At 37.4% G+C, this 17,329-nt stretch overlaps 1 protein-coding gene across 4 annotated transcripts in view; it reads right to left on the bottom strand.

Moving 5' to 3' along the window:
- Window positions 1-17,329, bottom strand: part of FRMD4B (FERM domain containing 4B) — a 307,013-nt gene that overhangs the window by 97,877 nt on the left and 191,807 nt on the right. For all 4 annotated transcript variants that reach the window (XM_015593792.2, XM_015593793.2, XM_006917659.3 and 1 more), the window contains 3 exons: window positions 8,672-8,737; window positions 6,802-6,896; window positions 1,556-1,648 (listed from right to left, as the gene is read on the bottom strand). In XM_015593792.2, the coding sequence (XP_015449278.1) occupies window positions 1,556-1,648; window positions 6,802-6,896; window positions 8,672-8,737 (254 nt within the window). The remainder of the gene's footprint in view (window positions 1-1,555; window positions 1,649-6,801; window positions 6,897-8,671; window positions 8,738-17,329) is intronic.

Raw genomic sequence — 17,329 nt, 5'->3', positions numbered from 1 at the left:
ACATAATACACAATTAAAATTTCTCTATTCTCTGACCCCTACTTAATTACTAATATGCATTTTTTTCCCCATTGCTTTCTGGCTCATGTTTGTTCTTTGTTCTCATGTCTTTCTGGTTCATGGACACTGAAGTGTGCAGCCGCTAAGTTTTTTCTCCATTTTCATGGATAAAAGCACTCACATTCTTTCCAAGAAACTCTTATATTTTTTTTAAAGGATTTCTGTACATTTTCCATATCAGCTATGCTCCTGGACAAATCATCATTATGCTACCTGCTTCATGGGGTTTAAAAATATGATTTGTGGTGGTAAGAAAGAAATTTTCAAACCAGATTTCAAAGCAGAAAGCAAACGACAAATTGGAGGTTGTCAACACTTTGTTTACTGAATAAGAGGAAGCTACCATCCACAATTCGCCATCAATTCATATATAAAAAGATCCTTAAAAAAAAAGGTAGGACATCTTATTACTACATTTTTGTATTTCATGGAGCACACTGAAGTTAAAAAACAAAACAAAACAAAACTGTGGAAATCAACATGATTTTGCCAGGTAATCATAGTATAAAAGCCCCAAAAAGGAAAAATAAGAAACTTCTATATCATGTCAAAACAAAGCAGATTTCAACGTCCAAAAAAATAACATAAACTCAGAATATAGGAATATTCTTCAGGTTGATTGAGCTTTATGAAAACATATTTAGATTTAGCATAAATCTATCATAGCAGCTTATTTTATATTGGCTTCAGACCAGGAAAACAAAAATTTTCATCAAATTCAGGATACCCGGGAGAGGGGCTTTCAGCAAAATTGGTAATGTTTTATTTCTTAAGCTAGGTACAAGAACTCAGTGTTACTATTCATAACATTTTATTTATCTTAGAGTGTAAATAATTAATGTAAAACAATATTTCCAACATGGGCTGGTTTTAAGAAATCATTAATTGAGTTAATACATCCATTTCAGGAAGAAATAATTGAGGTCCATATGTATGGTTAAGAGACTTGCTCAAGCAGAACTCAGAGAACAAGGACTCCAAGCATTGTACCCAGCAGTCTCTCTGAATGCAAGCTGAATTCAGATTTCTGCCCTGTTAAGATCATTCCTTCAGTGAGCATTTGTTTGCATTTTATCTTCTATTCATATTAAAGGTGTAAAATGTATAAATTCCATTACTTCTATAGTCTCTAGAAAATAAAATGTAATAACAAATGTTTGCCATATTTCAAATATAAAAATCAAAAGTATGCTGAGTCAGAAACAGACTTATGTATTAAAATATATTACCTACCTTTTTTCAGCTTTAAATTGATCATGGGGCTCAAACTGAGCATTTGAGTAATAAAGGAAGGTGATTCTATACTTCATCTTCAAAGAAAATAGTTCTATACTGTATCTATGGTAACTTGGTCCCCAGACTAAGAAAGCAGAGAATTTCTTTCACATACTAATGTTTTGATAGGACACTTCTTTTATTTTCTATCTCTCATCGCCAGAATTTTTTCTTTTTTAAAAGGGAGGTGGGGATGCTCAATGTGTCTATGGATACATACCTCACAGCAAACTGCAAAATGGTTGGACCTGGTTTCTTGGGCAAATCATGGTCAAGAACTCGGTGATCTAACTGTAGCCAGTTCTGCTGACCTCTGTGAGAACAAAGCAAAGTAAAAGGATTAAACAGAAAATCAGAAGAAGGTTCAATATTACACAGTGTTGGCGAAGCTGTGGAGAAAGTTACTCCAATATGCTGATAGTAGGTGTATAACCTGTTACAATCAGTAATGAAGACAAGTTAGCAATTTATACCAAAATTATAAAAGCACCTGCCTCTGAACCAGCATTTCCATTTCCAGGAGTTTATGAAGATAAACTTGCACATGTGGAAAATGGCCTACATATAAAGTCACTCACTGAAACGTTGTTTGTGATAGCGAAAAGGCACAAAACAATCTAAATGTCCAACAGGGTATTGTTTTAAAAAATGAATTTAAACTGAGTGTTGAAATACAATACAGGCATATGAAAGATTGAGACTATCTTTATAACCTTATTTTGAACAATTTCTAAGATATGATGTTAAATAAAAAAGCAAGATGCATAACACTGAGTATAATATATCACTATTTAAAAAAATTAAAAGATACATATATATGCAAACATATAAATATATAAATATATATATCTGAGAGGATAAACAAGGAACTCTGCCTTTAGAAGTAAAAAACCAGGTGACATTAAATATATTAATCTTTAAGTTCTTATTAAATATGAAATCTGAAATATTTTAGATAGTCATGAAGAAGAAAACTTCTGGTCATTTAATTAAATCAGACAGACACAGATAACAATACTATAGCTTTCTTAAAAGTACAGATTTGAACACCTCCTGGGTGCTGTTTCTGTATATATATTATGGACTTTCTAATATTTAAGCATACATATTTCTTTATCTACTCAACAGACTCACCAAGTTCATGGCTATGAATAGTTCTTCCTAAATTTTGACCTCTAAGAGATGCAAACGTTGATGATACTGTGGCTCAGGACTGCTTACATGACTTTTTCCAAGTTTTTCAATTAGTTGATCAGCTTTGGACTGTAAATTCCCAGAGGGCATAGACTCTATTATGCTCGTTGGCATAAAACTTAAGAACATGCTGATAGCGGTGGGGTGTCAAATTCTAACAAAACCTATAATGGGCCAGAAGACATTTGCCAACCTATTTTTGTCTTTCAGTAAACAATTTTTTAAAAATCAGAACACTCTAAGCTCTATTCATTATAAATAGGTAAGAAAAGTGGACATAAATAAAACTGATGTTAATACTACTACTAAGAGCTAATCTTTATTGACCAACCACTCAGTCTCAGCCAAGCTGGAACTTTTTATGTGTGATGTTAATAACAAGTCTGCAAGGAAAGTGACAGAGTGGGGATTTCAACCTAGGGCTTTCAATACAGGAGAAAATGAAATTAGAGGGTTGAATCAGCTTTTATACCTTTTGGCTTGATCTCTGTAGCTTACTGGTTTTAGCGCTGAAAAAAATATGTCTTTGTTTCTGTAATTAAAAACGAGGCTTCTGATATCTGTCCCTGGCTTTTCTTTAAGGGATATTATGAAGATAAATAAGTTGTTATAAATGACATAAGGCCCATCATCTCAGGCCCATCAGATGGGGAAGGTGATCAAAAGTCATAATGGTGTTGTAAAACCTATTTGTTATGCCTTCATAAACAAAGCTTATTCAGAAGATCCTTTCAAAGGAAGGGAAGTAAAAACATGAAATGTGTTGAAAGAAATGGGAACCCTTATGAAGGGTCACTGTCTCAGGAGGGCGGCGACTGCCCTCTAGGGGTGAAGGACTCACCCTGCACACAGAACACCAGAACTAACTGGGTGAGTCTCAGAACTCTGCCCCACTCCCCCTAACAGGACCATGGATTGATTTTTGTTGGTCACCATCATTACTTTCATTATGTAACCACACGATTCTATTTTTCCATTTCTCTTCTTGGCCTGTGGAGTGGGGTATAGACATTAGCTAGTTTTATTGACAAAGTGTCCCTTCAGCTTTGCCTTATTCTATTTAGAGACGTTCACCAAAGGCAAACGGCTGATGTGGCATCTAGGCTGGAAAATGCAATTCACACAGCATCCTGGGAGGGATCCGACTCAGTGGTTTTATGGTGGGGGTAGGGAAAGGGGAGAGCTGAAAGAAAATACTTTCCAAAAATATTTACCAGACAAAGAAAAAGAACTAGGCTTGTGACCAAGACATTCCAAGGAGACACCCCTAGACAGAAACAATTTTCCAGACCTGTTCCCCAGAACGGTGGGAATGGCCAATTCCCACTCATTACCCCTCCCCAAAAGCCCAGTGCATACTTCTTCTGAAAATAAACATAGCTAGAGCCAGAAGACACCTTCCAAACTGGTCATAATTCAAAAATAGACTCTGCTGTCACTTGCAAGAGAGTGCATAGAGGACATTTTGGAGCCAGGCTTCTCGGAAAGACTATAACACTGGCCACTGCCGCCACAGGAGATGACTGGAGGAGGTGCTTGAGTGAGACATTCTTCCCTCAACAGAAGATTTAGAGAGAAATCTCAGGGCAGGAGAGGGGAAAAGTGGCCCAGGTCATTAAAGGAAGTCATTCATATTATTTCTTTCTGAAGAAAAGCTCTTACAGTCTGAACATCTGATTTATGCACTGTCTGGTTATGCTCACCTGAGCCTGGAACTTTCCCAGAAACTTTCTATGTGGACCGGATCCTCTTTTCCAGCCCACCATGAACCTTGTAGCCTGGGGAACTTGTGACACCACAGTCCTAAATCATGCCACTCCTCTACATAATATCCTTCAGTGGCTGAGGGGGGCCTCTCACATCTACATGACTCATAGGGCTCACTTTCGATTTTGTCCCTTTTGTATCTTACTCTGTGATCAGGTCAGTCTCCTCGCTATTGGGTAAATGTACCACGTGCATTATCACGTCCATGCACTGGACCACAAATGACTCTTCCCTGGAGTGTTACCTCCTCTCCCTTCTATCTAAAATCTCCCTGCCCTGCCAGGTCCAATTTTAGTTACCTCCTATGTGATTCCCGTACCAGTCCTCCTCTAGCTTCCTTCTGAACACTGATCAACAGGATGGCAGCTCCCACTTACTGTGTGCCTGTACTATGGGCTTTACATACTTATATGATTTAAAAGTACATAATACTAGTGCCCTATTATATGTGCCTTATGTAGTACTTATTATATGGGTACTATTATTAGGGCCATTGTACAGATGAGAAAACTTGTGTCAGAGATGTTAAATAATTGACCAAAGATCACACAGCTACCAAATTCCCTCCGCCTCCCTCTCAACCCTATCTTGTTCCATTTTGCCTCTTACTCTCTATATTTTAGCTGCACTGGCCTTTTTTTTCTTTTCCTTTCTCAAAAAAAAAAAAAAAAAAAAAGTCAAGCTCAGTCCCACCTTTTACACTGCATTTATCTGGAATGCCTCTTCAAAATTTACAAAACTGCTTCTTGCTTCTTATTATGCATCTCTTCCTAGAAACCTTCCTAGCTCACCCCATCTAAAATTGCACCCCAGATTTTCTTGATTTTGGCCTTTTATTTTATGTTCTCCAAAGCGCCTATCATTTCTGATATTTTGCCATTTATCTATTTTTTTACTTGTTCAGCTAGATTATGCCATTGCAATATAAGCTCTATGAACATAACAATCTTGTCTGAGATGTTCACAGCTGGATTTAGAACAATGCCTAGTATGTGATGGGCACTCAAGAAATATTTGTTGAATGAATAAATTACTCTAGTATTCATGCTTTTAGCCTCTACTCTATGTGACCTTTTTAAATTATAGTGTTCAAAGCACTTACTGATTAGGTATTTATGATTTTATGTCATACTGTTAGCTATTATTTCACTCACATTCATATTCAACCTACGTGTGTGTTTTAATCCCTGATTCACATGCACTACTACTGTCTTTCCTGCTAGAGCATGTGGTCGATGGACATATGCATTTCCTATTTCATCCAGCAGAGGACTGATCATACAAGGTCCCAAATAGTTGTTGAGTGAACAGATAATTTTGTGATTCAAAGTGAGGTGGGTGATGCTGAGTGCACTTTTTTCTGCTTTGTCAAACCTTATTCTTAAAATATCCTGAGTTCAGAATCAAAGTTTTCAGGTTTTTCCATGTCTCCTGACAACTCAGTTATTTGGTTTTACCCAGTCTAAGTCCTGAGCCCACTGGCATTTCCAGGAGGTCCCAGGCTTGTAGCCCACCCAGGCTGGAAACAGTCAGAAGCCACAAGGTATGGAAAACAAATTAACCCCTTCTTGAGAGTATTTTATGCCTGGTTAAGCTGAAGAACTAAAAGAATCTTTAAATTGGGAGAGTTATGGAAAGAATGCTGGATGGTTGGCCAATATATTTTGTGTCTGGAACACATTTTCCTGAATTTTAATATTTGAAGAAATCTTTGGAAATTATCCCTGGGAAAGGGAAGTATTCCTCGTTAATGTATCAGGCTGCATATAATATAGGCAAATTGGCTTGCTATAAAACAGACACACACACACACACACACACACACACACAGATGAACATAGACACAGGCGCGCACACACACAGAAAAGAGCTGTTAAGTACAAACATTTGCTTACATGAAGTTTTAAATTCTCACAAATTTATTGTTATATACCTGCCTCATTTCAGAGAGAACTTAAATTGTTGATAAATATATACAATATCCAACTTAGAATAAAAAAAGAAGTAAAAGAAAAAAGATAGTGAGGATGTAACATAAAATGGACCTACATGGAAGTTAAAATATTCATTCCTTATTAAACTATATACATAGTTTACGGGTGGGCTATAAATTTGCCTTTAAACTTTCTTGCCACCAACACCAAAACATTATTTGGTTTCAAGATCTGAATGAATGACAATCTAGTACTTCCATCACTGATACATAAGCTAAATAAGCAAGCACAACTGCATTCAAAATAATAAACTCATTACAACAAATTTCTAAAACACTTAGGACGATATTTTGAATTCTTAAAACGGTCAATATTTCTTTTCTTTTCCTTTTGCAATACTCCTAGGAGAAAAATCTTGCATTAAAAAATCTTTAACTAAGCAGGATATACTCTAGTTATTGGAGCATTCTCCCCCTTCCTTTTTTTTTTGTTTTTTGCTAATTGTGAATGACAGCGAGTAGGTGGTCCAGACAAAAGGTAAATAAATAGAAACTATTGGAAAAACACTTACGTGTCATCTGTAAATGTGATTCCAAAGTACTCTTTTTCTTTCAGGTTGAAATGTGAAGCCACGAGGTCCAGCAACTCTCTTGATAAAAGTTTGGGCTGTCAAGATAAACATATGATTAGAAACGATTTGGTTGCCTCTCTCTCTTATTGCTACCACCTTCCTCTGCCCCAAATAGTTTAAAGCAGCTTTTGTTTGTTTTTAAATACTGACTCCCTTTTGCTGCATTGGTTACTCTACTATTGACCAGTCTCTAAGAGACTGGGAAGGAGAGGAAATGTCAATGAGATCATCATTTTCATATATTTGCAATTCAGTCCAGTACCTTACTTTTTTTCTTCTAAGGTAAACCTGTGCTTACTAATGCATTAGTATTTTGGAAAAATACTCTTTTTTTATTTAATATGGTGCTAATGACCAAGACAAAGAATATTCAACACCTCACTGTCTGGATTGTAGGACTACCTTTGTCTGGTAGGTGCCAGTTGAAGAGGATCAAGACCCAAGGCTGTGGCAGGGAATGGTCACGGAGAGAACCAACAACAACAACAACAACAACAACCAACCATTTATTGTGCCGAACTCCTCACATCTATTATCTCATTTCATTCTTACAATAAGCCTATGAGGTAGGGTTCTTGCTTCCATTTTATAGATGAGACAACCAAGGCCAAGAGAAATTAAGCACATTGCTTGATGTTACAGTTAGGAAGGGCAGAGATTTGAACCCAGTCTGTCTGATTCCAAAGCCTAAGCTTTTTATTTCTCTCTAGAGAGTAACTGTACTCACTGTATAGATAGATCATCATCACTAATACTGAGCATCTAGTTAGAAATACCTAATCTATGAGCTTTTAGGGAGCACTGGACCTGATAGGAAAAACTATGGTTTGGAATCAGCCAGAATGTCTGGAGTGATAGTGGATGCTGGATTTGACTTTGAGCCAAACAGTTTAGGGTTCATTATAATGGTTTGAGGGTTGAATGTTTGCTTTTGAGGAAGAAAGAATACCCATGATGAGAGGAAAAAGAGAGGGAAAGGGAGGGAGAGGGGGGAGGGAGGGAGGGAGGAAGGAAGGAAGGAAGGAAGGAAGGGAGGGAGAAAGGAAGGAAGGAAGGAAAAACAAATAAACAGAAATCTAGACTAAAATGTTTGCTCTGGTGAAACTATTGTTGACTGTACTATATCCATTCTAATTGAAGCCTATGTATAATGGGCTAGGGACAAGTCTTAGAAGGGAGAAAAATTTAGGTTTCGTCAAAGGAGAGAATTCTAGCCACAACTATAGGTGTGGTTGTCAGTGGGGACTTCCACAATTTTTAAGACTCTTGGTAGAGTGTTAGGTAGCTAAAGGGAGAAGCATCAACCATTGAAATTTCATCATTCATATAATCCCAAATATTTTACAAAGAGATTTCATTACCATATATAATCTAGCTTGATTTGAACCATAATTCTGAGGAAGACTAGGCAATCTTAATCCCAGTTCACAGTTATGAAACTGGGTACTTAACTTAGAGAATGTCATGTAGCAGGAGAGTGGCAGATTTTCAGTTCATGATAACCCTTTCAGGGAAGCATTATGTTCCCCAATTTACCAACGAGAGGTTTAAAGAAGTAAAGTCACTTGCCCAGGGTCACATATCTAGTGAGTGTCAAAGCTAAGACTGGAACCCAAGCATCTCTGAATACATGTCACCAAATTATAGTTACTCTTATATATAGACCAGGTTTTCTGACTTCAAAGTTATCTTTCTCCTCTCAATCCTGGGTCACTGGCTTTGAGGCACAGATAAGTGAGCAGCCTAAACACAGGCTGTAAGGCTCACAGAGGGAACCAGGATGGGCTGACCCTGTGTGGGCATTACTTACCTGAACCAGCAGCTCCAGTCTCCTATCATCCAGGAGGTGCACCTGGCAGTGCCTGCCTTCTGTCATCTGTAGGGACAAGATAGCAAGAGTGGTGTCAGGGCCAGGGCTGGCAGGAAAACCCATGAACTTGATTTATCTTTTATTTCACATGTGATATGCTCAGTCTAAAAATGGCTTCAATTGAGTTAATTAACAGGATTTGTCATAAACATTTATTACATGGCATTAGCTCTTGGATTTATTTTTTAATTAAAAAAATTCTTTTAGCTCTTGGATTTAAAAGAAGGAAAGAATAAAAAGCAGTGACAACTCAATATATTGAAAAAATAATACCTATTTACTACACACAAGATTATACTATGAAAAGTAGGTTTCCTCCCCAGAGGAAACTACTATATTTTTTCTTGAATTAATATTTTATCTTTTTAAATGAAAATGACTTTATTCATTGGTATATTTTAATATATACAATACATGCGTAATTATAAGAAGAAAAACATAAGATTCTAAAGTTAAAATTGAAAGTCTCCATTTTTGAAACCTTTGCCCCCCCTTTGTAAGTATATCACTACTATAATTAAGAACAGTTAAGAACTGTTAAGACACAAAGTTAAGAGCAGTTCGATGTATAAATTTCCAAGTGTATTTAATTTTTCTCACTTATAATTGCAATACCAGGAAATGTTCTTTGTAAAATATTTAAATAATACATATAATGCAATGCTTCCCCTTGATTAACTCATGCTTCAAATCACTTTATCTGCTGTAATTACCACCCTGTCAGTTTGAGAATACTCACAGACTGCCTTTATATGAATTTTTACATTATAAAAAACATATTCATATTAACGTTTTACTTTAATACTATTATATTGGCCATATTGTTCTGAAAATGAAGCAAGTACTCTTAATATCTGTTCTCTGTGTGTAACTGTCCAGAAATTTTATGCATACCTATATATATATATGACTCTGTATGTGTGGGTCTGTGTATGTGGGGTGTGTGTGTATGTGTGTGTGTGTGTGTGTTTCCTGTTTTCAGTGTGAGTAGAAAGAATTATGCTAATTCTCGGAGATCTTTCCAATGACAACACATATAGACCAACCTCATTCTTTTCGACGGTTCTAGGTTCCATGGTATCGAATCACTGTGTGGACATATAATGATTTAATGAGTCTCCTGCTGAGAAACACTTAGGGTGTTTCCAGTCTTTTGCTACTAAAAGCAATGTCACAATGAACTTCGCACATACAGCTTTGCCCACAGATATGTAATTGCTGGGTCACTTTTGAAAAGCATGGGCAGCATTTTGTCTCTCAGCTGTTGTTCCAGACTATAAAACCTAGAAACTCGGATACACATAAACCTAATTTAAAGGAAAATAGCCTCCATTACTGAACATGAACAATGTACTTAGCATTGCTTTATATGTATCATCTCTAGGATTAGTGTTATTATCCTCAATTTCACACATGAGGAAATTGAGGCTCAGAGTGAGATAAGCAACCTATTTTTAATGTGAAAAATACTAATTATTGCACTTACATTTTCTGATTGAGCTCTGTTCTGAAAGTCTAAAAACTAACTCAGTTGGTTAGGCTATAGTATTATGGAGAAGTGGCCCATAAGAACCACTTGGAGTAGTACTAAGAGGTAACTGGGCAAGCTGTATGTTATCCTAGGGCCCCTGATTACGTCCTCTGCAAAGCCAAGGCCAAATACACACTTTTGGTGGCAAGGGGAAAAGGAACAAATCTTTGTTTGTTCGAGGCACTAAGTTGAGTACTTTATGTATATTACCTCATTAAAGCTCCACAAAAATCTATACATTCCCATTTTACAGATAAGAAAACCAAGGTATAGAGTTTAAGGTAATTTATTCAAAGTTACCTGGGCAAGAAAAACAGCAAAATCAAGATTTAAATTAAACTCTAATTGAAAAAAAAGTCATCTTATTTTCTAACCTTCTATACTATGAGAGGAAAGAAATAAATGTCAGTTCTAATCATTTTATTTCTTTCATAAAACCCACATAAGCAAATCTCAAATACATGACCTACAGAAAGATGTAATAAGATAATACTCAAAAGATCAATTCACACAGTATGAATCCATTAAGGAATATTTCAAAATATTTCATTCCATTAAGGAATATTTCATAAAATATTTCAAGCTACTCTGTTGTTTCATAATCTAAATGAATGTATTTCCTGATTTTAAAAAAAGCATCTTTTTTTCCCTTCCTTTTTGCTTTCACCCTCCCTCAGACTAGTCAATGTTCCTCTTGTAAACACATAAATTTGTCTTAGAGAATTTAATAGTAAATTTTTGTTTGTTTGTTTTGGTGTGTCTGCCCATCTCATGACAAATATGGCAGTAGTGGCCATATTTGTACAACTTGGTCCTGCTCCTTTGTCCTCAGTTGGTTGAACCAGGGATGAACACCTGACCCAATTAGAACCTCAGTTCAGGGAATATAGAGTTCAGTTTGAGTAGATGAAAACGTGGTTGCTATGGGGCAGACAATAGCTGCTGTGTGTGGAGAAAAAGAAAAGCCATCTGCAGAGAGAACGAAGAAGACAAGTAGCTAGAAGGAGGCAAGAGAAATCATGCAGCCTGAGAGGAAAAGCTGGAGAGAACTGTTGTCAGGTTCCTAATGTCTTCCCGTCACTTCTAGTCCCTTCCACAGGTCTGTGTGAAGTTTTATGCTTGGTTTCTGTGAAACATTCCTGTATTGCTTCGATAAATCCTTTTGTTCCTTTCTTTTAAGCTAATTTGAGTTGGATTCTGCTTCTTGTAACTAAAAGCATCTTTATGAGATACCACAAGAATCTATACCTAAACCAAGGCAAAAGGTTTCCAAAGGTATTGATGTCATTAATACGATAAAGTCATCAACTCATAATCACTGATGTTCCCATCAATGGCAATACAATAGCCAAAAGAAAAGCTGACATTTGGGGGAGAGGGGTTCTGAACAAACACCTCACTCTGTGATGTGATAAGATACACACAAGCTGGAGAAGGGCGGTGCAGATGAACTGGGGAGAAAAAAGTGCTACAGTTTTATGCCTACAATGGCAAATCCTTGTGAAATACTCACCAAGCCCTTTGCTCCCGGTGAGGATGGCTGCTCTGGGTGCTCAGAGGGCTGATTTCATAGTTGCTAGCAATAAAAAGGCCAGCCCTTGTCACTTAACTTAAATTGAAGGTTGTAAGGTGGTGGATGTATTTTGTTCATCAAAACAGTGCTTATAAATAAATCGTAGTTGACAATATTAGAAATTGGGAGATGCCACTTAATAAAAATTTAGATTGTAAGAGCTGGAAACAATGGGCTAGACTTCCTTCATGGCAACTTTTGGCCAGGGTTGAGCATAGCAGCTCCCTCTCCAGATGTGGTTTGTGGTGTCCAGCTCACCCAAATGTATTATCTGACAGGTTCCTGAGAGTCCTGTTACGTGAATAACAAACCTTGGTTTAAGTTCATGTGGTACTAGGGAAGCAACACAGCCAATGTCAAATATGTTGTGCACTAAGCAAAGTGCTTAACACTTGAATCCCATTAATGTGTAGTATTTCAACCTCTACAGAAGCCTAGGAAGAGGGCATCTCATTTTAATCACCAGAAAACCGAGGCCTGAGAAATGATTCAACTTGCACAGGAGTTCTAAGCCACACACAGGCTCAAAATCATATTTTGTCTCTTAGTAGCTGTGTTATCTTAGAGAAGCTACTTAACCTTTCTGAGCCTCAAAAGCAATGTCCTGATAGCTTTTAATCTGATACTCTCAAAGTGGAATAAACCACTTTTGAGGGCCATATTTATTATAGTCCTTATTTGATTGAAAATTAACAAACAGCTAAACTTTCCTATAATTCATTTATCCTTCTGTCTTTTTTTTTTTTTTTTACAAAAAGCTTTTTAATGGGAAGACTTTTACTAACCCATTTTAAAGAGGATATATGATAGGTAAAGTTAACAAGCCAGTTAACAAACAAGTGGCAGAAAAATTCTCCAGAGCCGATGGAGCAAAATAAAGAAAAAGGGGCCTGTTAGTTTTTGTGTGCTTTACAGTGCCTGGCATTTTAATAATAACAGTAATAATACCACTAATTGTCACTTTCTATATTCCAGGCATTGCGCTAAGCATTTTACATGTATTAACATGTTCAACCCTTGAGGTACGTAGTCTTATTAAAGGTGAATGAATTTAGAGAGATTATAAATAACAAGTTTCATAAATGGCAGAGCTGGACCCAAACCCAAAGCCCCGGCCCTTAACCACTTAGATATATACATGGTATTCCCTGTACTGTAAAGTTGCAAATTGTGGGAGAGTCTTCCCACAATCCCATTCTCAATGGATTAGATGAGTAGGTAGAAAAGGGGAAACGAAGAGTCATAAAGCAGGCATAAAAAATCGTTGGAACTGTAGAATTTATAAATATGAAGAATCTTGAAGGCATCTAATAACAGCCACTGATGTGCGATACGGAGAAACTACAGAAAGGACGCCCAAAACCACAGACAGTGAATGGAAGACCTGGGATTAAAATTCAAGGCTCTGATTTCCATGCCAGAACATTAGCAGTATGCACGAGGTTACTCAGCTAATAAATAATACCATCTTATTCAAATGCACTTTCCCCCAACAGGTTGCAAAACAAAACAAAACAAAAACCTGTAACTATAAAAAAGACAACACCAAACTGGGCATTTCTTATTTATTTAAAAACATTAGTCCCACTGATGCTTTATCTTCTAATTTCAACAACAGGAGTTATATTTATAGAAGCTATTCATGGATCACAATAATTATATCCATGAATACAGAACCACTTTAAAAAAATAACAAAATCAACAACAATTTTATTGAGCATATTCAATATATTTAATATGTAGTAACTCATTTAATGCCAGATGTAAATACCTCTATCATCTTTATTTTACAGTTGAGGAAACTGAAGCACAGAGAGGCCAAGTAACCTGCTCCAGGTCACACAACTATTAAGAGGCAGAACTGGGATTCCAACCGAGGCAGAAGAGCCCATGTTCTATTGCAGTTTTCAATGTAATTATAACCCACAGAAGAAATTAAATATATTTTGCAGTTTTCAATGTAATTATAGCCCACAGAAGGAATTAAATATATTGTCTTTCCATTTCATATTTTATTAAATTGTCCTGACAATGTGCTTTCTTTACTAAACAGGAATTTTATAATTCCACTTAGGAGAAGAATAAGTAAAGAAGCATTTCTCATTACAAATTGCCTTCTTTTACAATTTAAGGGTCTATATTTCTCTCTTTAGCTCTTCAGTCTCCTCACCCCAGACAAAAATTAGTTTGCCAAGTTAAGTCACAACACTTCATTCAAGGAGTTCCACAGGAAGTCTTCTCATAAGCCAACAAAAAGATAGTGAGCAATACTCCTCTAGTCTGTGTGTGAAGCTGTGTTACACAGAATCACTTTCAAATCTCAGAGACCACTGATACAGTTTCAGATTTGACCTCTGCCCAGTGACAGCTAATAGCACCAACGCCTTGCATAGAATGAAAAAAAAACATAAAAATAATCTCTTTGGAAAGTTTCACAGAGCACCCACCCAGACCTGATACCCTTTCACCACCTCTACCATTCAACCCCATGAATATAGAGGTTCAAATTGTGCATGTTGGATTAAAACTCCCACCTCAGTCTGTGGCTGCCCTGTGTTTGCTGCCCAGCTGAGAGAGGAGGTCCTCAGAAGCTAAGTGCTGAGTGCTGGTGGAAGGACCCTGTCCATCTGGTCAGTGGTTAAATGAGGAAGACCAGAAGGGAAGTGAGAATCGGCCATAGGCCAGACCTCTGGCTTCCTGGAGCACCCTGCTGTATAGCCCAAAGTGGGGTTCAAGTCTGAATGAATATACCCCTGCCTCCAATGCTGACTCCCACTACCTGATTTAGGAGATGAGAGGAGAGAGAGAGTAGATAAGAAACCTAAAAGCGAGTGAACACAGGGAGCATGAGACCATTCGTAGTGACTGGAGTCAGGTTAAAAAGCAAAAGGAATAAAAACTATAAAAAAAGAACAGCACCCCAGCCTACTTTGGTTTTGCTTTAGTAGTTCTTTGGAATGTGGAAATATGAAAGCTTGATAAGGAAACAGCAAGCTTCCCCACATCATCCTCCTTCCCTACTCGGTCTCATTCCCTTTTGACCTTTTCTGAAAGCTTAGCATAAGAGAGCCTGCCTCATAAAAATGACTGCTCAGGGTTTTTTTGTAGTGTGACCCATCCAGAGTCTAATCCGCGGTCATTCCTTGCCTAGAAGTGTGCAAAATCAGCTATCTAACCAGTCTCTGTGCTTTTGAGTCTCATGATGGTCTAATCTCTCCATGGCCATGTGAGCAAGATCTCTAAAATACAAATCAATCCCTTTGCTTCCCTTCTTAAAATTGTTCAATGGCTTCTCATGCAGCACAGTGAAGAATCGCCTTACCTCGCTGACAATGTCCACATTACCTGTCTCCCCACCCTCTCTAATTTTACTTCCAACACATTTGCCTTGCTCTGATACACCAGCCACATTGGCCTCCTTTTCCTACTCAAAATAAAAGCTTGTCCTTACTTTGAGACTTTGCATATGCTGTTCCCTCTGTCTGGAGTGCGTTCCCCCAGATCACTGCATGATGCAGTGCTTTTGCATCTCTCACATCTCCAAACACAAGTCATTATTTCCAAGAAGCCTTCTGTGTCCTCCATATAAAGTGGAGCCTGGACATGCACTCTCATATTATGCTGCTTTATTTTTATTTTCTTTATAGCTAATATTTCGTATCTATTTTTTTGGTTTGTTTATCTTTCTTTATCTTTCATCGTCAGAATGTAAATTCCATGGGAGTGACCTTGATTGATTTGTTCACCACTGTAGCCCAGGGCATAGAACAGTGCCTGGCACATGGTAAGAATGTGGTAAATAAATATTTGCCGAGTGAAAGAACACCTTGACTATTCATAACCTAGACACAGTTACAATGAAATAAATTCACAAATGATTTAAATTTACAGAGCATAATGTTAAATGAGGATGTTCCAAAACACCTCCCAAGCCTTGGCCCACACAGACTTACACTTAAAAAGCAAGCTTCTCACCCAGAGAACAAGGTATGCTATTAAACTCTCTATCACACGAGATATTCTGGAGGAACTGGAGAGAGGTAGAAGGCACGTATCTAGGACATTCTTACTTTGGGATCTATTGAGTGGTTAGAGTTTTATATTTCACCCAAATGATGTCAACTCGCCGAACAAGGCCCCTTTATATCATCTCTGGGTGTTGACTGAATATGAGCTATTGACACTCCTGCTGAGAGAATGGCCTAGACTGACACAGATGTCTCCAAGCCTAGTCAGCTATGATTTTCCTTCGAGTTATTTCAAGATGGTGCCTGTCTTCCCTATGTGCTGTCACTGGGATCTTCTTTTTCAGTATCAATAAATGATTCTCCTAGCTTCTATTAAGCATTTGCTCTATGTCACATGAGCACTAAGCACTTTACATGTGCAGTATCTTCTTTCAACAACTCTATGAGGTAAGATATTTTACTATTTAGATTTTATAGATGGCAAAACTGAAAGGCAGAGAGAGTCATGTTACTATGAACAGGGGTTTAAAAGTATAAAAGTAGGACTCTTGTGCATCTTTCACAGGTTCACTGGAAGTCAAAGAGGAAAAAGACAGTGAGAGAAGAAGAAAGGGAGGTGGAGTAAAAGAAACAAAGGAAGAAAGGAAAATGGGTCAGAGTTGGGGGACTGATAACGAGGGGGAGAATTCATAGTTTATCAAAGATGAAATTGAGTAATTACCTGCCTTAGGAAAAATGTTAATAAATGATGGCTACTGACCATGATTCTGGCTCTGTCCAGAGTTTTTTCTTTAATTTACATGGGTCATGTAAATTCATTCATAACAATCCAATGAGAGGTAGATTCCAATACTAGCTTCACTGTATAGATGAGAAAATTGAGGCTCAGAGAAAGTAAATGACTGACCCCACCCCACAAGGTCACAGAGCTAGGAAGAGGTGGAGTAGATCATACAAGCAGGGACTCTAATTGCAGAGTCTACACTCTTCACTGCTATATTATTTCTGTATATTTCCCATTTAATAGGTCTTACATATTAAATCACACAGAGCTTAGGGATTTAACATATTTTGATTGCCAAGTATAACACTGTTCTGGAAAAGCTTGATCTAGTTTCACCAAACTGCAGCTGCCTGGTTCAACTGGAAGTAAGACCAGAGGAGAAGCAAAGTTTGTATAGTCACCATTCTTTGGCCACCTCCTGGCCCTGCACTGAAGAAATATGGACACCTATTAAAAAATGGTGTCTATGTGTTTGCTATTGATTTTCTTTGAGCATCAGGATAGAATTCATGCCCACCTCTTGGGCTGCTGGCTCTGTCATGCTGATGTAAACACTTAGAGGACAGGATGATATTGATCAGTTGTGTGGCCTCCTGGGCCTGAGTCCACATTACTCTGGGCTTAAGATGTACTCTAGCACACCATACAATTAAATCGGTGGGGAAAAGCTCTGGATCATGTTCTCATTCATTCACTCAACCAATATTTACTGAGCACTTTCTAAGTGCAAGCACTGTTCTGG

The sequence above is a fragment of the Pteropus alecto genome, unplaced genomic scaffold, assembly GCF_000325575.1.
Source record: "Pteropus alecto unplaced genomic scaffold, ASM32557v1 scaffold75, whole genome shotgun sequence".
In the NCBI taxonomy this organism is placed as follows: Eukaryota; Metazoa; Chordata; class Mammalia; order Chiroptera; family Pteropodidae; genus Pteropus; species Pteropus alecto.
Note: the sequence above shows the minus strand (reverse complement) of the source record. Positions and strands in the feature narration are given on the sequence as shown.